At 51.0% G+C, this 20,990-nt stretch overlaps 5 protein-coding genes across 5 annotated transcripts; 2 read left to right on the top strand and 3 right to left on the bottom strand.

The window, feature by feature from the left end:
• Window positions 1-102: 102 nt before the first annotated feature.
• PDI1_1 (protein disulfide-isomerase precursor) lies at window positions 103-1,910 on the bottom strand (the record flags this gene model as incomplete). Its single annotated transcript, XM_036774483.1, has 6 exons — window positions 103-400; window positions 453-533; window positions 587-1,378; window positions 1,430-1,513; window positions 1,563-1,700; window positions 1,753-1,910. 6 exons carry the CDS (start codon window positions 1,908-1,910, stop codon window positions 103-105), a joined length of 1,551 nt encoding a protein of 516 aa, XP_036632985.1.
• Window positions 1,911-2,223: 313 nt separating this feature from the next.
• Window positions 2,224-3,569, bottom strand: PC9H_004901 (uncharacterized protein; the record flags this gene model as incomplete). Its single annotated transcript, XM_036774482.1, has 4 exons — window positions 2,224-2,363; window positions 2,419-2,856; window positions 2,920-3,273; window positions 3,323-3,569. 4 exons carry the CDS (start codon window positions 3,567-3,569, stop codon window positions 2,224-2,226), a joined length of 1,179 nt encoding a protein of 392 aa, XP_036632984.1.
• Window positions 3,570-3,903: 334 nt separating this feature from the next.
• PC9H_004900 (uncharacterized protein) lies at window positions 3,904-15,351 on the top strand (the record flags this gene model as incomplete). Its single annotated transcript, XM_036774481.1, has 18 exons — window positions 3,904-3,967; window positions 4,023-4,732; window positions 4,785-4,913; window positions 4,966-5,093; window positions 5,144-5,541; window positions 5,600-6,810; window positions 6,861-7,951; window positions 7,999-12,970; window positions 13,019-13,420; window positions 13,468-13,572; window positions 13,627-13,827; window positions 13,882-14,084; window positions 14,143-14,377; window positions 14,431-14,517; window positions 14,570-14,747; window positions 14,798-14,949; window positions 15,001-15,174; window positions 15,226-15,351. 18 exons carry the CDS (start codon window positions 3,904-3,906, stop codon window positions 15,349-15,351), a joined length of 10,566 nt encoding a protein of 3,521 aa, XP_036632983.1.
• Window positions 15,352-16,433: 1,082 nt separating this feature from the next.
• Window positions 16,434-17,669, top strand: PC9H_004899 (uncharacterized protein; the record flags this gene model as incomplete). The annotated part of the gene is made up of 7 exons (XM_036774480.1): window positions 16,434-16,510; window positions 16,568-16,738; window positions 16,797-16,925; window positions 16,981-17,052; window positions 17,104-17,245; window positions 17,312-17,477; window positions 17,533-17,669. The coding sequence occupies 7 exons, from the start codon at window positions 16,434-16,436 to the stop codon at window positions 17,667-17,669; spliced, it is 894 nt and encodes a 297-aa protein (XP_036632982.1).
• A 1,305-nt stretch (window positions 17,670-18,974) lies between these two features.
• On the bottom strand, window positions 18,975-20,920 carry SWC4 (swr complex subunit; the record flags this gene model as incomplete). The annotated part of the gene is made up of 7 exons (XM_036774479.1): window positions 18,975-19,061; window positions 19,116-19,600; window positions 19,656-20,018; window positions 20,072-20,362; window positions 20,415-20,492; window positions 20,539-20,624; window positions 20,682-20,920. 7 exons carry the CDS (start codon window positions 20,918-20,920, stop codon window positions 18,975-18,977), a joined length of 1,629 nt encoding a protein of 542 aa, XP_036632981.1.
• Window positions 20,921-20,990: the final 70 nt, after the last annotated feature.

Genomic DNA, 20,990 nt, shown 5'->3' with positions numbered 1-20,990 from the left:
CACGCGACGCGTTCAATCTCAAGATGGTACCATCACATGACCCAATAAGATGGAATTTATTATTTTGTGTACAAGAAAGCTATTATCTGTGGGAATATGAAGTTACAGCTCATCGTGAGCCTCGGGGGTTGCTGATGCAGCTGGGGTGGCAACTGGGGTCTCAGCAGCCAATGGTGTCTGCGCGGCATCTTCAACGGGGACGACGGGTTCAGCCTTGGGGAGCTCAAGGCTGTTCTTGGCGTGCTCCTCAACGAAAGCAACCAAGCTCTCGAGGGTACGGTCACCATCATAGTCGATGAATTCACGGGTTCCAGCAGGCTTGAATTTGATGGTGGGGAATCCAGCGACGCGGAAAGGAACTGAAGGTGGAAGGTCGTTCTCCTGGGCTTCCATCTTGGCACTGAACGAAAGTGGTCAGGCTTGAACAAATAGATGAAAGTAGAAATGCGTACATGGTGATCTTCTCCTTGAGAGGAGCATACTTCTCTCCGAGAGAATCCCAGATGGGCTTCAAGCGCTTGCAGTGTCCGCACCTTGAGGGAGGGTTTAATATGGCTTCAGAGATTGTAAGAGAATTAGTGCATACCAGGTGGCGTAAAGCTCAAGGAAGACATCCTTGGAGTCATCGAAGACGATCTCATCGAATTGCTTGCCAACAAGGGTGAACACAGGCTCGTCCTGAGTCTCAGGGATCGGGGCACTCTTGAGCGCGGGTTCGAGCTTGCCATCAAGGTATTGTTGAACCCACTCGCCAGCGGCCTCAGGCGTAACGTCCTTGCTTTGGTCGAGAGGGTATTTGAGTTGCTGCTTCAAGTCTTGGACAACGAAAGCGGGCCATTTGGTGTCCATGATGTTCAAGGCCTTTGCGTGATCACCAAACTTGATGGCATCAATCCAGACAAAGTTAACCTTGGCCTTATATTTCTGAGCGACAGGGCGGATGGCCTCGATGTGTGCTTGCTTCTTTTCGTCAGACGGGTCGAGGAAGAGGTATGCAAGGGGCTTCGGGCTATTGGCGTATACGGCGTAGTTTTCACCGCTAACTTCGTCAATGACGGGGACGGCGAGGTCAGCAATCCACTCTTCCAATTCGGCAGTGGTGACGGCGGAGACGGGGAGGGGGTATTCAGTCTTGGGCTCGTCGAAACTGCGGTAGACAACGACAGCTGGGGGCTTGACGCCAGCCGCGGCAATGGCGTCCTTGTCAGTAGAGAGACCGAAGAGGTAGTCATCACGGTGCTTCTCGGCGGCCGCGCTGAATTCAACAGCAGGAGCCTCAGTTGAGGAGGCCAAGTAGGCGATGGCGACGACTTTGTCAGCCTTTTGGAACTCTTCGTGATTGGCGGCGGTGACATCGGAAACGGCAGGGAGTGATTGTCTTTAGTGACAGTCAGCCATGTTCATACAATAGCGAATGTTCGGCACTTACTTAACCATGTAGCTAATGATACCATCGGCTTTTCGTGGTCCAGTGTAATCGTTGGCGGAGCCATTGCGGAAGACCTTCAGGGTTCTGATGCGCGAATTAGAGGATGCTACCACGCTCTATCTTTGAGACTTACGGGTAACCCTGGACTTCATGTGCCTGACAGAGGTCAGGTTCCTCGACACAGTCGACTTTGGCGATTTTGATGTTCTTCTCCTTCAAAGCAGTCGCGGCCTCCTCGTAGTGAGGAGCGAGAGCCTTGCAATGCCCACACCTGAAGATGCACCGTTACTATGATTATCAGGACAGGTGGCTAAAGACCATACCATGGGGCAAAGAATTCAACCAGAATGAGGGGCTCCGGGTTGACGACGGACTCGAATGAGCTCGCGGTCAAGCTAATGACATCTGAAGCGGCCTCGGCGGCGACCAAAGAGGCCAGCATGAGGGCGGCGCCGGGACAGAGGACAGAACGAAGGCGCATGGTTGAAGAGGAGGATGGGGGTAGGAGGAAGAGTTGTAAAGTGGTGAGAGCAGCGGATGAGCTTTTAAATAATGTGACACGACAACTGACACGTAGACACGTATATAGTTCGGTGGATGCCCGGATTAGGAAGCTGAAACTTGGCTGGGACGTTCTATTACCGGAATATCTGACTGTTTGAATTATCAAACAAGTATGCCAGCAGACTTGATCTCCCGTCACAGACAGTGCCAGACCATTTGTCATGATATATAGAATCCGAAAACATTCTATGCAACACAGGCCAAATGTACGTGTGCCCTACAGTCTCTCTCTACAATTGTCCCAAGTCAAAGTCACTTCCACGTTGACGGCCACTCAGATACTTCCTTGTACTAGGTTTGAACTCTCGGGGGGGAGGAAAGTCGGATACTGGGAACGTATGGGGTCCTGCATTTGGGGGTGGCGACGGAACTAGCGAGGGAACATCAGCATGTCATGTGGCGAATCGAAGCCGAAAGACACCAACTTTTACGCTTGGTTGGTCTTCCATTCACCGGATTTAGCATTGAAGTTCGGTTATTAAGGACAGGGGGAGGACCGGCGATGTTGCTGGCAGACAGTGTCCGAGCCCTTGGGGGAGGAGGCATTAACGATGATCGAGTCTCGGCAGGGGGAGGGGAAGGAGGTTTCGCTGCGGGCTCCGACTCAGATATAGCTCGAGTGCGAACTGGGGGAGCGGGCGAGCCCGATCCATTGAGTCTGCGGACTGGGGGAGGAGGGACTGCTCTGGCTGGGGATGAATTGATAGTGCTGGAAGGACGGGGCGGAGGCGGTGGCGGAGCGACGCGACCAGGTATTGTTGGAGGCGGGGGAACTTTCCTGCCGGGGCTAGGCGAGGAGGTGGAATGAGCAATCGTCCGAGGCGGTATAGCTGGGACAGCACGCGACACGGGAGAAGCGTGATCTGGGGAGTGAGCACGTCGAGGAAGTGACGGGGGTAAGCGTGGAGGCGCCGATGGAGGGCTACTGGCCCTTGGAGGTGGCACGGGTCTGCTGGGTGGTGTGGGCGCTCCGGATGGGGGCGGAGGCACCGTACGAGCTGGTAACGAGGGACGCGCTGGGACGATCGGGGAAGGAAAGGGGCGACTTGGCGGTGCGGGAGAAGGTATAGGTCGGCTCGGGGGCGCTGGTGACGGTATCGGTCGACTGGGTGGTGTCGGGGCAGACGCTAGGGTAGGTACAGGTCGTGAAGGGGGCGGCGGCGCGGGGGAAGCAGGTTTTGGGGATGGAACCATACGGCTGGGAGGAGGAGGAGCAGTATGAGATGCTGCGGCATCTCGCTTAGGAATTGAAGGAGGCTTCCCTAACGTTGGAGCTTTGGCTATGAAGTCGTTAGTTATGAGTGGATCCAAGGAACAGACGATGTATACCAAGGTTGTTTTGCCCTGCAGGCTTCAGCTTGGGCATGCCACCAGCGAAAAGGCCCGCCAGTTGAGGAGGACCTCCCCCTCCCGCAGCAATCATTGGTGAAGCACCTCCTCCTACTCTACCTACACTTCCGCCCCCACCACCGCCCCCTTTTGGAGTGTCAATTATGGGTGCACTTCGATCATGCGTTTCGGCTTTCTTCAGTTTCTTGCCAGCCTGGATTTGTTGTAGAAGAGCACTCGATGCCATGGATGTTTATGATGAGCACTGAAGTGGTTTCGGCTGAAATCAGGCGAGAGCGCCTAAGATAAATAGAGCCAAATAACCTCTCGGAATGCGCCTGTATATCTTGTTGTTTCGTCCAAGTTTCTGCTGCTTGACGTGATGTGACGATCTTATACTCCCCGGTTTTACTTTCCAGTGCCTTTTCACCGAGGGATTTTGACATACGAGGGCCCGATTATTTGAATGTTAATACTCGGAAGCGCCCAGTCACGTGAGTGTCCATTTACAGGGTCTCTGCAAGTCGATGGTGCTTGTTCATCCCTTCCCCGCCCCCACCGAAGTATACTGAAGTTTGAAGATGGAGGCTCCATCGGTGGCGGACCTGGAGCGCCAGGCCGCGAGGATTGCTGACCCAGGCGTTGGTGCGTTTGTTACAACGATTGGTGTTGGCGCCGTCTAATGTACTGCACAATGTAGACCTCAAAACCAAGCACACACTAGCATGCGAAATCCAGAATATGCTGGATACAATTCGCGAATCAGACTCTACTCGCGTTCTTCCTCAAATGATCCCGGCAGTGCTCGACCTTTTGCGTTCCACCGAAGTTTCGTTTCAAAAGGACAGTATAGAGCACAACTTTCGGCGCGTACTCCTTGAAATTGTCTACCGACTACCTATCAACGATGTCATTCGCCCCCACGCCGTGCCTATCTCCAACTGTATGCTGAACGTCATCCGACACGACAATGAAGAAAATTCCGTTAATGCTTGCAAGATATTGATCGACAGTCTCAGAGCGTACCGAATCCTCAGCGAAGACTTCTTAAACGAGTTCATGTCGATATTCCAGCAATTCTTCCCCAGATTCCAGACGCTTGCGCAGCAGTATCTCTCCGAGGAATCGATGCAAGTTGACACGAACTCGCTGATGCCTGGGTCGAACAGCTTTAAGCTGTTCGCGGAAATGAGCATGACAGTGATGATGTTCATTCAACTGCACCGGGTTATGTGCGCGCCGACTGTGCAAGTAACGATGCCTTTGGCATTGGAGGCAGTAAAGATAGAGGCCCCCGCGCAGAAGAGCACGCGGGAGCAATACGAAGCAAATGGTGGGCATTGGTCTGGGATGGCGCCCAGTATCAAGAACTCGCAAGTGTATTCCGATTTTGTGACTGCTCAAGTGAAGGTGCATTCATTGTCTTCCTTGCTATGCACTCCACATAAACGCCTGTATATAGATGGTGTCCTACCTGGCGTATGGAATGCGTATGTCTGGAGAACAGTTTGATTCTTATGGGCCACCTATGATTCTTGCGGCACTGCGAATATTACAGGATTGCCCAGCGCATGCGATCAACATTCGAAAGGTCGTACCCACTTTATACTACAATGATAATGACACTCACATCAGTGTTATAGGATTTAATGGTGGTATTTCGCCACCTGATGGCCACCCCTCACCGGAGTGCTTTACTGAGCCAGATCGACAAGTTGCTCGATGAGAAGGTGCTTCTAGGACCTGCCATTTCGAGCAGAGAGATCCTAAGGTTCGCGACCGATTACAAACATACCTCCGAGTCTAATAGGTTGTTTGCAGGGTGAATGTATACAGTGCCACAGCTGATCTCTTCCACCATCTCCGCAGCGAGCTGAGTCTGCCTCAGCTAGAGAAAGTTATCCACGTCTTCTCGCGGCTTCTTCACAACACATCTTTCGGCAACAATCTGCATACTTTGTTCGCCAAGATGCTCTTCAACCTCATTGACGTGATTGTCACAAAGGAACCAAGTCAAGGCGCGATCCGCCTTCTGAGTCTTATGTTCGAATCATGTCTTGAGCGACTAGAGGCCCTCGCGGCTATTCAAGTACAGATAGGACTAACTCAGGACCGAAAGAAGGAAGGTGCGGAACCGCCTGATATCGTGGCAATCGAGAGAGCGAGACCTATCGGAGGGTCCATGCCATTAGTGGAAAGGCCTGAGGACGCTTTACCTGGTACTTTATCCTTCATATACACGCAAAGCCCAACCATTAACGCCCATCTCACATACAGAGTGCCGTCTATTCTTTCGGGCGCTCCTGCACGGATTCCGAGTTTGCCTGTCCGCCCTGCGCAAATTGGATGACTCTGCACCTGATGGAACGCTGATATTCCGCTTCTTCGAAAGCTGTGTTCGGTGCATGTCGTTGATTGAACCCGACCCTCGCGTCTCAGAGCAGAACGACGCGATTGACTGGATAGCGCCCGTGCTCTTGGAGATTAACATGCACGTATTCCAGGAAGTCTGGACGCAGAAGATCGACTTTTTCTTCCAGTGTGCGCAGAAGCGGATTGTTTTGCTGAATATATGTCAGTTCCTCCTGAACAGAGAACACACTTCGCCAACGCTTTTGGCGATTATCCTGCGGTACCTGATGGAGAAACTACCGTACCTCGGGGATTATGATGATTTGACTGCAGCAGCGACCATACGGTTGTTCAAGATGGCGTTCGGAGCTGTGGGAGTGCATGCCGCCTCCAACGAGCCGATCCTTGCATCCCACCTGGCGAAGCTGTTGATGGATTGCTTCCCTCTGGCCGCGAAAGCGACGAAACCAACTCACTACTTCCACCTTCTTCGCGCCCTATTCCGAACCATTGGTGGCGGAGGGGGAAGATTCGAACTTCTGTTCAAAGAAGTGCTGCCATTACTCCCGGAGATGCTTGAAAATCTCAACCGACATCTTCTCGCCTCAGACGGCCCAACTCGAGACATGATCGTGGAACTCTGCCTCACAGTGCCTCTCCGGCTCACGAACCTGATACCGTATCTCTCATACCTCATGCGTCCCCTCGCGCTTGCACTCAAAGGAAGTCCCGAGCTCGTCTCTCAGGGGTTGCGTACACTAGAGCTATGCATAGATAATCTCACCCCAGACTTCCTCGACCCCACACTTAATATCGTCCTCCGCGAGCTCATGGAGGCATTGCACAGCCACTTGAAGCCACTGCCTGCGAATCACGGGACCGCGCATAACACCATTCGGATACTTGGCAAACTTGGAGGCAGGAATAGGCGTTTGCTCCTGAAGGAGCCTTCATTGAAGACGAGGCACCACTCTGATTCGGCAAAGGTGGTGGTGACTTTTGGCGGAGAGGCGGGACAGATGGATGTCAGCGCAGTTTCGAAGCTCGCGGTGCAGGCGCTGAAGCGCCCCGTCGCGCATGATCGCGCGATGGCTTACGAGTTCATCGAGAATTGCTCAAGTATTCTGTTGCATGAGGTGCGTTATTACCAACGGTCTAATAATGTCTCTAGTTCAAACTTTATAAGGGAATCAATGGCAAAAATGTCCAAGATACCTACGTCTTGTTAGTGCAGGGTTTGTTCGACGCCATCCATATATCTGAGCTAGCCATGCAATCGGAGCAATTCGTTCGACGACTCTCACTGAGCATCTTCGACCTGGAAATCCGCCAAAATCAGAATCGAAGCGCGGCGAGTCGTCACATACCTAGTGTCGCATTTTCAGCCTACCTCGAGGCCCTGCCTCACGCCCTTGCCACCGACAACGCCGAGAAAAGTCAAAAGGCTCAAGCCCTTATCACCCGTATTGTGAACGATCTCACCGGCATGACAGAGGAGCAGAACGTGACCATGCAAGATGTTGTCGTCTTGCTGCACCTGATGGCAGGTCGCTTCGCTGCAATGTCGTTGGAGGATTCTTGGATCAACAAAAACGCCAGCGCTCTGGGGATCAAGATATTGACGGGCGCTCAATCATTGGGCATCAAGTGGCTCATCGACAGGCAGATTGAGTTCGTTCGGGCACTTCTACATATATTGAAGGACCTCCCTCCGGATCTCCCACGCGACTACGAAGAAGTGCTGGACGTCCTTCGCAATGTGATCACGATATGCAACTCCGGAATGGACTTCGAAGGCCCGGGTGCCAAGGATTCGTACACGACCATCATTCAACTCGTCAGCTTCTTCATCCCTTCGTTATCCAGCTCAAATACGGTAGTGCGCCAAGCGAGCCAGATGTGCATTGAGTTGCTTGCCAAAATCTGTGGCAAATCTGTGGCGGACATCATGCTTCCTCATCGAGAACGCATGCTCAACGGCATTTACTCGAAGCCCCTCCGTGCACTCCCCTACAGTGTTCAGATTGGTATGATAGAAGCGGTGAGATACGTCGTGTGCCTGGACCCACCGGTAATAGAGGTTAACGATGAGTTCCTTCGCCTACTGCATGAAGCTCTTGGATTTGCCGACGCTGAAGATAATTCATTGATCAACCGGGCCAACCCCAGACAAAGTGCGTTGGAGGTCACGAAATTGAGGGTGGTCTGCATCAAACTATTGACGGCGTCGATGGGCATAACGGACTTTTTCGCGCGTCAAACTCAAACTCGACAAAGGTATGTGATATACTGGCAGTTAACAAGGTGCTCATATCGGTTTGCAGAGTAACGGGCGTGTATTTCAAATCACTTTATTCGAGCGTCACCGAAATCAAGGATGTGGCCCATGATGGCCTCCGGGTAGTGTTGTCATACCAAGCTAGGCTTCCGAAGGAGCTTTTGCAGACTGGCCTTCGACCTATCTTGATGAATCTCGCTGACCATAAGCGACTGTCAGTGGCTGGCTTAGAGGGCCTTGCTCGACTGCTCGAACTCCTCACGAATTACTTCAAAGTGGAGATAGGCAAGAAGCTCTTGGACCATTTCCGTAATGTGGCAGACCCGCAGATGTTGCAAGCATCATCCAAACTCCCCCTAGCTGACAACGAGAATATTGCGAAGTTAGTTCGCCTTGCGAATATCTTCCATCTCCTTCCACAAACTGCCAATATCTTCCTCGAAGACCTGGCCAATGCCATCGTGCAGGTCGAGACCCAAATGCACTTTTACAGTCAAAGTCCCTTTTCCCAACCCCTGGCGAAGTTGCTTGACCGCTTCCCCGTAGATGGGGTTGATTTCATGATGAAGCACCTACATTTCCCCCGGCACCTACGGACCATGCGAAGCATCATCCAGGCGAAACTTGCTCCGAATATGGAACGTGAACTCGCCTCGCGAACGTCGACTCTGGTTCGCTATTGCACTCCTGGTGGCGACACTAAGTTCCTATACCCTGCGCTTTTGACGCTTCAGGACTTGGCGGAAGTACGCCCTGATTGGATTGCTGAAAATGAGCACGTCATCACGGCTTTGGTCTCCCTGTGGCGAGCCGATACATCCAGTAGCGACTCTTCAGTCCTTGTGCCACTCGAGGTCACACAGCGATACTCCACCATCTTAGCCATCTTCTACAAGGCTCTCGATGCTACCCCTCGGGTTGACCTACTGTTCGATGTCGTCTCTGTGTTTTCTCGGAACTGGGCGATGGATGTTGTGCACGTCAAGCACTTCCTGTATACTCATGTTGCAAGCTCCAACGATCTTGCATTCCAACGAAACGTATTCGCTCGCTTCATGATATGGATGGGTGATCCTAACCTTCCTTGGTCAGAGAAAGCAGCCTTCATTCGCTATGTCATCAACCCTACTCTTGTTGTGCTATCCGGCCGGCCAGAAAAGAAGAACGGCCTACTCACCAGTGACTTTGTCAACCGTATGCATCACCTCGTCTGGGTCGGGACGCTTTCTCAAGATATCGATGATTCTGTGAAAATAGAACTCATCCACTTCACCACCCTCCTGGTGCAGCACTATTCAGAGATGCTCGACGAAGCTCGGAAGGATATCATCAAGTGGGCATGGCATCATATCTCCACAGACGATGCTATTGTCAAGCACACCGCGTACCTTCTCACCGCCCGCTTCTTCGCCGTGGTCCAGACACCGCAGAAATTTATCCTTCGCACCTGGTCGGGCCTCCTCCGCCCCCCACACACCGATGGAAAGACCACGATACGTGCGGAAGCATTGGCGGCATTGGTGCCATCGCTCCCACAGATGGAGCCAGGGGATACCAACTTCCCGCAGTGGGCTTTGACTACTCGTCGTCTGTTGACCGAGGAGGGTACCACTCAGCTTCTAGCCACATATCAGCTCATCATAAAGCATCCACAACTTTTCTACCCCGTTCGCGCCCTTTTCGTACCTCACATTGTCAATTCCCTCACTAAATTGGGCTTGTCTCCTGCATCTTCGTCGGATTACAGATCGCTCTCCATCGATATCCTACAGTGTGTATACGATTGGGAAACACAAGCTGTTCAAGAAGCAGCAGCCCAAACGGAAAAGAGTAGTGCAGCGAAGACGTGGCACACACCTTTGGGATTCCGCGAAAACATCGTTAGCTATCTGGTGCGCGTAGCCATGATCAACGATCCGACCAATAAACTAGTGGCGCCTCGAGCATTGGCTCTACTGGAAAAGATGGTGCATCCAAGTGGCTGGAGTGATGTGACCGTTGGGTTGAGATATTTCCTCAGAAGCTTGGAACAGGTAATGCTCCACCACTCTTTGATGCGTACAACATCTCACATCTACGTCCAGATAGAGTTGACCGGCGACCCTGCATTAGCTCAAGCCGTGGCAACTGCCAAGATCCTTCAAGTTATTTCGGCCGAGCAGACCGACGCGTGGTACACCGCCAATGCGAACCTACTCCAAAAGCTCGTTCGAAAGGGGATGGTTACAGATGATTATAACCTGCATGACGCGTTACATCCCGTCTTCGAACGGCTGCTACGACTGTATCCGTTACCGAAGGAGGACGAAGAGCCACAGCAAGGGGAGATTGCCGAATTCCACACATACGTCCAGACCTCCATCACTAATGGACTGCGAGAGACTACCGCATTGCGTGGAACCCTGTTGATGCTGAAGTCGGTAGTAACGGTCACTCCGGAGCGGATTGAGCCATTCCTCGTGCTGGTGATGAAGCTACTCAGCAAGTTGGCAAAGGAACATCTCAACGCCATGCCGAACGCGACGGGCTACGAAAATGGTGTCAGGTTGATGATCCTCGTTTTTGATATCCTCACGACTTCAGTGGCTTTCCTCTCAGAGCATCGAAGGTGGCTGCTCAGTAGTCTGGTTGCTGTCATCGAAAAGTCGAAGAGTCTTACTCTTTGTCGATATGTTCTTGATCTCGCAAGGGTCTGGGCATTCCGTCAACAAGACGCCTACCCAACCATGAAGGAGAAAGCTAGCCTTCTGCAGCAGATGACGGCTTTTGAACGTAGAGGCGAAATCCTGTGCCATCCGTATCTTGAGCTCATACACGAGATTTACACGGATCCAAGCATGCGACGCGGCGACTTGACGACGCGACTGGAACAACCTTTCCTACTTGGTTGCTATGCTCGGGACCCCGTGCTGCGAGAGAAGTTCATCGACCTTCTTGACATGAGTATACCGCGTTCGTTGCAAAGTCGGTTGACATATATCATAGGGGTTCAAAACTGGGAGGGATTGGCCGAGCACAACTGGATATACCTTGCCGTCATCCTTCTTCTTGGGGCATCTGATTTGGAAAGCGGGACCTTCGTTGAACGTCGCAGTGCGGTTCCGTCATCGCCCCTTCTACCCAGGCCCAAAACACAGCAGCTTCTTCGTCCCCTACAACGCCTGTTGTATCTAGACCACCAAGTTGCTCACGAGACGTGGATATCAATATTTCCTGCTGCATGGTCGTGGCTTTCACGGAAAGAGCAAGCAGATCTAACCCAGCACATGGTCACCCTACTGAGCAAGGACTACCATATTCGACAATCAGAGTTGCGACCAAACGTTATCCAGACTCTTTTGACGAGCATCCACAGCTGTGTTCCACCGATGACGCTTCCGCCACATCTGGTAAAATACCTTGCAAAGACATACGGGGTATGGCATATATCCCTGGAGCTGCTTACAGCGTCGCTAGACTACATCAAAGAGGACGAAGTCACTATTCGGGATTACGTATACGACTCTTTGGCGGATGTCTACGCAGAGCTAGCCGAAGAAGACCTGTTTTACGGACTTTGGCGGCGTAGATCTGTCCATGTCGACACCAACATCGCGCTGGCATTCGAACAAAATGGCATGTGGGAACAGGCTTCGCTAGCCTATGAGTCAGCCCAGACAAAAGCTCGCTCTGGTGCTATTCCATTCTCCGAATCGGAATATTGCTTGTGGGAGGATCATTGGATGCTGGCGGCAGAGAAGCTGCAGCATTGGGAGGCCCTATACGAACTCGCCAAAAGCGAAGCAAATCACGAACTCGTCCTCGAGAGTGCATGGCGGACTAAAGACTGGTCCGAGAACCGAGAAGCTATCGAAGAGGAGGTCAATCAGCTTCCTGAGGTACCTACTCCCCGTCGTCGTGTCTTCGAGACGTTCATAGTGCTGCTAAGGCCGCAACCCGTGCCTGAGAAGCAGACTGAATTCATGAAGCTCCTAGAAGATGCCATGCAACTATCTCTCCGGAAATGGGTTGCGCTGCCGTCTTACCTTTCTGCGGCGCATATACCGTTGCTACAACATTTCCAACAGTTTGTCGAACTACAGGAAGCAGTACAGATCTTCGGCTCTCTATCTTTCACCAACGCCCAGAACCTAGAAAAGAAGTCGCAAGAGCTGAAGATGGTTCTCCAAGCATGGCGTGAACGCCTGCCAAACTTGCACGATGACATTAGCGTATGGAGTGATCTGGTGGCCTGGAGACAGAATGTATTCCATGCCATCAACAAAGCATACTTACCTCTCGTCGCGACCAGCTCAACTCACGGAGGTTCAACATCGTCCAATACTTATGGCTTCCGAGGTTACCACGAGACTGCATGGATTGTCAACCGCTTCGCTCATGTAGCTCGGAAACACGATCTGTTGGAAGCCTGTTTCACGTTGTTGGGGAAGATATATACCCTCCCAAACATCGAGATTACTGAGGCCTTTCTCAAACTTCGTGAAGAGGGTCGATGCCACTACCAGAAGCCAAATAATGCTCAAGCTGGGCTGGAAGTCATTAACAACACCAATTTGACCTACTTCAACGCAAGCCAAAAAGCCGAGTTCTACACACTCAAGGGCATGTTCCACGCACGATTTGGTCGCAACGAAGAAGCCAATCAAGCCTTCGGACAAGCTGTACAATTGGACATGGGTCAACCTAAAGCCTGGGCTGAGTGGGGGAAATTCAACGATAGGATATTCAAGGAGCAACCGACTGAGATGCCTTACGCCGCAAATGCTGTCAGCTGTTATCTACAAGCCGCTGGTTCCTATAAATCTGGGAAGAGTAGGCCCCTCTTGGCTAGGGTACTTTGGTTACTCAGCATCGACGATGCAAATCTGGGTATTTCTCGTGCTTTCGACACCTATAAAGGCGACGCGGCCTATTGGTATTGGATCACATTGATTCCCCAACTATGCTTATCAATATCCCACCGCGAAGTCAAACAAGCAAGGTATCTGCTGATCAACATCGCTAAGTTATACCCACAGGTAAGACAATCTACATGTTTAGCGGACTTATGCTCATTTAAATCTAAGGCGCTCTTCTATCAACTACGCACGACCAGAGAAGAGTTGGTGCTAATGAAGAAGGCTGCTGCAGCTAGAGCGGCACAGCAGGCGGGTGCCCTCGCAGGAAATTCTGCAGCGCAGACACCAAATGCCGAACCCACCCAACAAAGCGCATCAACTACCTCTGCGCAAGATGCTAGTCAAGCAAACGCAGCCACGACCCCTTCAACTTCCTTCGACCCCATGACCTTCCCAAGCAGACAGGCTTCGGAACACCTTGAAGAGGTCGTTCAAATCTTGAAAACAGCCTTCCCATTATTGATTCTGAGCATGGAGACTATGATTGATCAATTCCACGCCAAGTTCAAGCTATCTTCGGAGGAAGAGACATATCGACACATTGGACTTTTCCTTGCCGATGCCATGCAGGTAGGGTTTCATACCCCTCCATTGCTCCCTATATCTTACTCGTGTAGAACTATGTCGTACGCGTGAATGCTCCGGACGACGAAGGAAAACTCAACCCCCACACTATAATGAGCTTAGGTCGAATGGCCCAAACATTAGCCCCAGCTGTTCGAGTGCGTTTCTAATCTATTATGGGCTCGGATCAACTGCTCGAACTTCCCGTATAGACTGAATTCCACCAAGATTTCATCGCTAGTCGTCCGAATCATAACGAATTCATTCGGAAGCTCCAGCAGTGGCGCGATCGATACGAAGCACTCTTGGATTCGAGGCCTCGCACTCAACCCATGGATGTTCTCAGTCACTACTTGGCGGAGTTTCAGTACAACAAGGTTGATGAAGTCGAGATTCCTGGCCAGTATACTGAGGTTTGTGACTAGAACTAATACTTTTGACATCAATTGACCCTTTGCGCGATTTAGGACAAAGACACGAACCAGAACTTTGTCAGAATACAGAAATTCGCTTCTAAAGTCGAGAATGTCAGGACCAGCGGTCAACCTTGGAAACGCTTCACGGTTCATGGTAGCGACGGCACTAAAACGTCGTTCTTCGTGCAATTACCATGCACGAGGCATTCTCGGCGCGAGGAGAGGGTAATGCAAATTCTTCACACCTTGAGTGGGTATGTCCTACTCGCTACTATCATATCCTGCACGAAGACGATGTTAATCACCTCACAGAGCGCTTAGTCGCAAGAAAGAGACACGAAAGCGAAACCTCGCCTTCCATCTCCCAGCCACTATCTCTTGTAGCCCGATGCTCAGACTCTATCAGATGGACGCTTCTTATATCAGTTTGGGTGACATTTACGACCTTCATTGTCAAGAAACGGGTATCGCCAGGGAAGAGCCGGTTTTGGTCTCAGGAGATAAAACAAAGAAGGTGCTACGCGAAATGCGATTAGCCAATGCGAAGGTAGGCCATTGCATGCGAAGTCTTCGCGCGAAACAACTCAACCTTGTATATAGCCCTCCAAGACCGAGTACCTAACCCTCAAAAAGGAAATCATCGACGAAATTCAGCTCAAAATGGTACCAGATGATATTCTTAGTCGCGTAAGTGGGAAACAAATTGGAGGTCCTCTACTCCCTCACGAAACCATATTAGTATATGACTCGCATCATGGACTCGCCGAGTGACCTTTGGCAGATGCGGAAGCAATTTGCTCTCCATGTCGCAAGCACCAGTTTCATGACTTACCTTCTGTGCATCCCTGGCCGGACTCCTTCCCGCTTCCAAGTCTCTCGTTCTACTGGATTGATTGCCATGACAGAATTATCGCCGGGTAAACGTCGGTCTTCGTCCCATACACATTATCTAATGCTGTCGTTCCAGGTATCTCCAATGCAAGCCCTGTCTTCGCGAACAACGATGCTGTTCCTTTCCGATTCACCCCTAACATACAACAGTTCCTGGGCATCGTTCATATCGAAGGGATATTTACATCTGGCTTGATGGCTATGGGACGATCCCTTACAGAGCCTGAGGTACGCCTATAAGTACTTTGATAAACGCGCCTAACCACTTTCTCGTTCCAGTTTGATCTAGAGCAGCAGCTATGCTTATTCGGACGTGACGAGGTGACAGCCTGGCTCATGGCTAGAGGACGACCTTGGACTGTGGATGCACAGTTCCGCCAATTAGTCTCCCTCAACATCGACGGCGTCGTGAAGCGGGCAGAGACTTTGGCGTGCAAAATTGAGCGCGAGCAGGTAGGTCAACAGTGATCCTCGTCGCCTCATCGTTCTAACTCCCGGTTTTAGGCGGCCAACAATCCGTCCAACCCACCGAATGTCCCTGTCATTCAGACAATTACGAATCTCATATCGACCGCCACTAACCCAATCCAACTTATGAAGATGGCTGAGCTCTATAATCCCTGGTTCTGAAATTGTTGTCATTTCGCTATCTGTAGCTGTATATAATACTAACGTTGTATCCCTGTATCCTATCTAAATGCATTATTTACCTGCGTAAGGGGGTTATGCTATTCCGGGTTCGTGTCTAACTTTCCATCTTTTGTTATTGGTCAATGGTTGTATGCGAGTTCAAGGTGGCATCTACATCTCCGACCACTTTCGCCACTGCCAGGGAACAAATCTAGAGAGCCGCAGTAGGTTCCTTGAAGTTCACGCCTTCAAACGCCACGCTTGCGCTCACTTACGATTTCTGCGACATCTTTCACAGTCCGTCATCGTTCGCAACGGTCTCCCGCTCCTTTTGCTCGAGCCTGATTTTACCCCACATTAACCATGTGTCCGGTCCTGCCATAGTAAACACATGGCTTCTATAAACGATCACAAGCACGGCCTCCTCATGCTCTCAATACACTCACAATTGGCGGCACCGAGTTGCTCAAGAAACTCAGTCCACTTTCATGTAGATTGATTCAGATGCAGCAAACATAATACAGGAAGAATCCCACCTCGCCAATACTCAGGCTGACCCCCTTTACCCTCTTAACGGAGGTGAATGGATACAAGTCGATGGTTAGCATTTAACTCACCGATGATGGAGCAAGACTCGTCTCCCATGTGCTTTTCGTCGGGAGTCGGTAAGGGTCCAACGCGTCCGAATGGTAATCATAACGCGGTGACGACCCAAACCAATCATTTCTACCTTTTAGTCGTTAAGCGAAGTCAGGTTCGTCCGCCTGGTCTCAGCAAGGCCGTTGAATTAGCTCAGCTGACGCTATCTGACAGTGTTGTCCCCGCCATCGTGGCAAGATAGCTACTTGTGGTTGCTCGCGGCCCTAATCTGTTATCTACTTCACCCATGCAACACCCATGTGTGCGCGCCCACTTGGCTTCGGGGAGGATAGTAAACCGTCGCTGCGATTTCGGCCGTCGTAGGCCAGCGGGAGGATTAAACTGAATATAAACCACGCAAAAAAGCAAGGATCCCTCATCTCACTCCACATCCTCTCATTCCTCAGCTTGCATTCTCCTTTCAGTCATCCTCAGCATCTGTCATGATTTGCTCCGCCATTCTCGCCCTCGCCTTCGGTATTGCCTCCGTTGCTGGTGGCCCGTCAATCCCTCGTGGAAGGTACATCTTGTATCAGCCGTACAATATTATCCATCGGCTAAAACATGTTCTCCATAGGAATTGTGGCACGTACATCGATGACCAGACTGTGGCGACCAAAGAAATGGCATTCAAGCTCCATCAGGTGGCGCCTGGTACCCTGAGCCCTTCGTCGGCCTCGTCTCCCAAGCTCAATGTCTACTGGCACGTCATCAGCAAAGACGACACCCTTGAAGGAGGAAACGTCCCGTATGTACATGATTCAATCGTCGAAAGGAGTAGGTGCTAACCGTTTCTTTCACTACAGTGACTCGCAAATCGCTGCGCAGATCAGCGTCCTGAATTCCGCCTACAGCAGCACCGGGCTATCTTGGGTTCTTGCAAACACTACGCGGACAGTCAATGCTGAGTGGTTTGAGTCCGCTGGCCCAGAAGCGTAAGATGATCTCTTTCTGCATGCTTTCTTGACTCATTGTAATTCTGTTGTCCAGGAGTATCCAAGCAGACATGAAGGCGGCTCTCAGACAAGGTGGTCCGGCTGACTTCAATGTTTGGACTGTCGGGTAAGCAACTACGTTTCACCTCCCATCGTCCAGTCGTTGACCTGTAAATAGCTTCCAGAAAGGCAAGGCAAAGGGCCTCCTTGGATACGCCACCTTCCCGTCTTCGTACGAGGCAGAGCCAGAAGATGATGGTGTTGTGCTTCTTTACTCCACAGTCCCTGAGGGTACGACTCCCGGCTACAACAAGGGTCACGTAAGTACAAGTTCACCGTTGTGGGAGACCGTGATTAACTTCTCTTCCTTCTCGTGATACTTATAGACTCTCACCCACGAAGCTGGTCACTGGGCTGGACTTTACCATACATTCCAAGGCGGCTGCGGTCCTATTGGCGACGGCATTTCTGATACGAAAGCGGAGAAGATCCCTTCCGCCGGCTGCCCAGTAGGTCGCAAGACCTGTGCTGGAGAAGGCGTCGACCCAATTAGTAAGATCTAATCCCTCTATCAGTTTAGTCTGATGCTTACGACACTTCTCTGTAGACAACTTCATGGACTACTCTGATGATGAGTGTCTGACTGAGTTCACCCCCGGCCAGATTGAACGTATTCAATCACAGATGCGCACATATCGTCGCGTATCGTTCGCTGGGCAAACTGAAGGCTCCGCACGACTTTAAATAATCCTGCCAACTTCACTCGCTTGAATATACCTTCGCATCCGGGCCGGCTGTATCATTTCTCCTGATCCCACTGTATTATTACGTCCGTCGGATTGTATTTCTTCAGCTTGATTATCGTGTATGTAACATAGTTGTGTCTCCTCGTCTTTATATCATCGCCACTTGTTTATTCCTCGTCAATTCAAGTTCAGTACCGCGAACTGGGATCGATTACACTTTCCCTCCTGAATAACGCTCTCACGGTCAATATGTTGGTCTCACGGTCATCGGAGCGGAGTAGCGAACTTGGAGACCCAATGGGACGACGTCGCCAACGCACGTTCGTCATTCCTTGACCAAATAAGGCAACGGTCTAGAAATTCAACTGCCCGGATAAGCAGCGGTTTATTAATAGCTTACCTTCATAAAGGCCCCCGTTTGGCTTCAATATTCTTTCCTCCTGCCTGCAACGACAAGCTTCGTCCTTCGCGGTTACCAGTCATGTCGACTCAGCCGCTCCTTCAGCGGACAGCGACGAAGCGAATTGCCCTTCCTGTTCGCGTAGAGCCCAAGGTTTCATTCGCGAACGAACGAACGTTTCTATCATGGTTGCACTTTACAGTGGTTTTAGGTGGATTGGCAGTGGGATTGTTGAACTTTGGTGACAAGGTCCTTAATGCTGTCAAGTGTCATTATTGCCGATGCTGAATAAATATCTGTGAAGGTCGGCAAGATTAGCGCAGCAATGTTCTCGGTTGTTGGTGCGTTTGTTTGATATGGCCGGAAAACAACTACAAGAGGCTTAACGGGAACACGAACTCGACTGTCTTGGTCACTTCAGCAATGGCGATTATGGTCTATGCTCTTTACACGTATCACTGGCGAGCAGCATCGATACGTCGAGGGGGTAGAGGGCCGTACGATGATAGGATTGGTCCCGTGAGCACCCTGTCTTCTTTTTTTGTTGCATTTGTTAAGCTGCCGGCATTGTCAGACTGTCCTATGTTTAGCGCTCCTGGGTACGCTTCGATGTGCCTCACCCAATAGGATGGATGCTAATTTGTTCCACAGTTGCGGTCGTAGTGAACTTTATTCTGCGGTTCTCCCAGTCGGAACCCGAAACATAGGTCTCACTCGATACGGACATCTTTGCTTTCAATGTCCATACCAATTTATTTAACGCTTTCTTGCATCATTCACACCAACAGCAGTGAGCCTTACTATATACTTCTGAATCGGTGCACGCAGCCGATTGTCTGAAAGGGACGATTTTCTACTACGTGCAGGTACTAGGATATACATCTTACCAGTACAACGAGATTGCTAATTACGGAACTTTCGTTTGTTGCTTGCGCGTGCTGATGCGGTGGCGTTTGTGTCCACCGACGAAATGGACATTGAACGGCGAGTCTGACAACAATCGGTGAGCCAGGATCCGGGTAAGTCATAGGAGAGTCCTCATACCGGACGGCGGCTCCTAGCACTCTTCGTGCTCACAATACTTTGAGCCCGGCCGTCACGAACACTCTCCTCCTCAGCCTCTGCATCGGCATCGGCATCTCCATCGTCTACATCCATGGCACTCCCAATGCCAACACCTTTACCTTTACCCCCGCCCCCGCCCCCTTCTCTATCTTCGCTATTCCGTATGCCTAGCCTCTTCTTGGCAACTTGGATATCATATTCAAGTTTATCAAGGATCTTTTTCGATTCCACCAGTGCCGAAATGTGTTCCATGAGCCCCTCTAGCCTCGCGCAGTTGTCCCGTGTCGGCATGACTAGGCGAGTATTGTTGATCCCTAGTTCAGCGAATATTTGGTTGATTCTTGGCGCAAGAGCAGCTTTAGGATACGGTAGTTTGAACGAACGCATAAACGCGGGATGGTGGGCAGCTTTGGTGGCTTGAACATTTGGTGGTAAGTCTGTGCGTATGATGCAGTGTTGTGCGTCTTAATAAAGGGTAGAGTTGTCAGTAATGAATCAAATATTGGAAGGGTGACATACCGTAAGCGATAGATTTGGGGTCCCGAGGTTTCCGTACGATGGGAGGATCCAGTGCAATGACATTCGAAGCGGATGTGGGGCTGTCGACGTCTGTAGGAAGGAACCCCGAACTTGGACCCTTCCTCTTCTTCTTGGTATCGATGATAGGAAGGTTGTTGAAAGGACTCTCGTCCTCGAGGACATCAGGCAACCCAGACTCGACACCCGACAGAACACGCAGAAGGTCCTCGCGGTCTTTCTTGAACTTCCGTTCGCTTTGCTCGAGACGTTTGACTTCAATGTACAAAGCTTCCTCTTCTGCGACCTGGTCGGGCGTCCGGTTTTCGAGACTTGCGACGTATTTCTTCCGTGTAATTTCGCGTTCTGTATTCATTTCATGTGAGCCAATTGTGCGTTGTATACAGAGAATGTATTACCTTTATCGAAGTGGAAACTTGCGAGAAGCGAAGATTTACTGGCTTCATCGCCAGACCAGGGTCGGTTGCGTATGAGCTTCCTGCATGCACTGTAATATCTGTCTTTGAGGTCCTGGGGTGATAACGTAGATTGGTCGTATGTGTCGAGTTTAAACAACACAACACTAACCTCCATAGAGCGCGCTGGCCCACCTTGGAAGTCATATCTGTCGTATATCACGTACCACCGCGTATCGAATTCGCGTACAACATTGAAAAGGAAATCGGTTTCCTCCTTCGTCCATTCAGGATCTTGAGAGTCGAGTTTGAGAGCTAGCTGACTTGTAGATAGTGGAGTACGCACCTTGTAAGTATTGTGTATATTCTTCGTCGGTATAGATATATGGTGTAGATTGGACGTTGTATTTGGCAAACGGGTAATCTACAAAGTATGAGGGACACCCGCGCTAGGCAAGGGGCATGCTCACCAGCATTTACATCGGTCGCGGCTTTCGTCCAATGTCTCAATTGCAACTTGTCCTTCCGAGCACCGTTGGTGAAAGACCTCCACTCCCTACCTCCACACTGGGATCTCAATCCATATCTTTGCCAAGGCCGGCTATTTACTCACCATTTCACCACAGAGCGGCTCCCAAGGTTTGGTTTCTGTTTAAGCTTCGGCTTGGCTAGCTGGGCTGCTAGCGAGGGCGCGGAGGGTCCAATTAATGAGTAGAGTTCACGAGAGATGCCATCTGGCTTGCGACTGGATTGGGCCTGTAGTTTCTTGGACTGAGCAGGGGTTTGTGCAGGATTCTGGGGTTGTGATGCTATTGAGAGGGCACTTCGGATGTCAGAGGCAGAGGCAGCCATTTCTCCGGAGATGGTCGTTGGAGAGGAAGCGCCACCGAGACTGCAGTGAGAGATCTGAATTCGCCCACGT

Source organism: Pleurotus ostreatus (assembly GCF_014466165.1).
Source record: "Pleurotus ostreatus strain PC9 chromosome Unknown scaffold_3, whole genome shotgun sequence".
NCBI classification, from domain to species: Eukaryota; Fungi; Basidiomycota; class Agaricomycetes; order Agaricales; family Pleurotaceae; genus Pleurotus; species Pleurotus ostreatus.
Note: the sequence above shows the minus strand (reverse complement) of the source record. Positions and strands in the feature narration are given on the sequence as shown.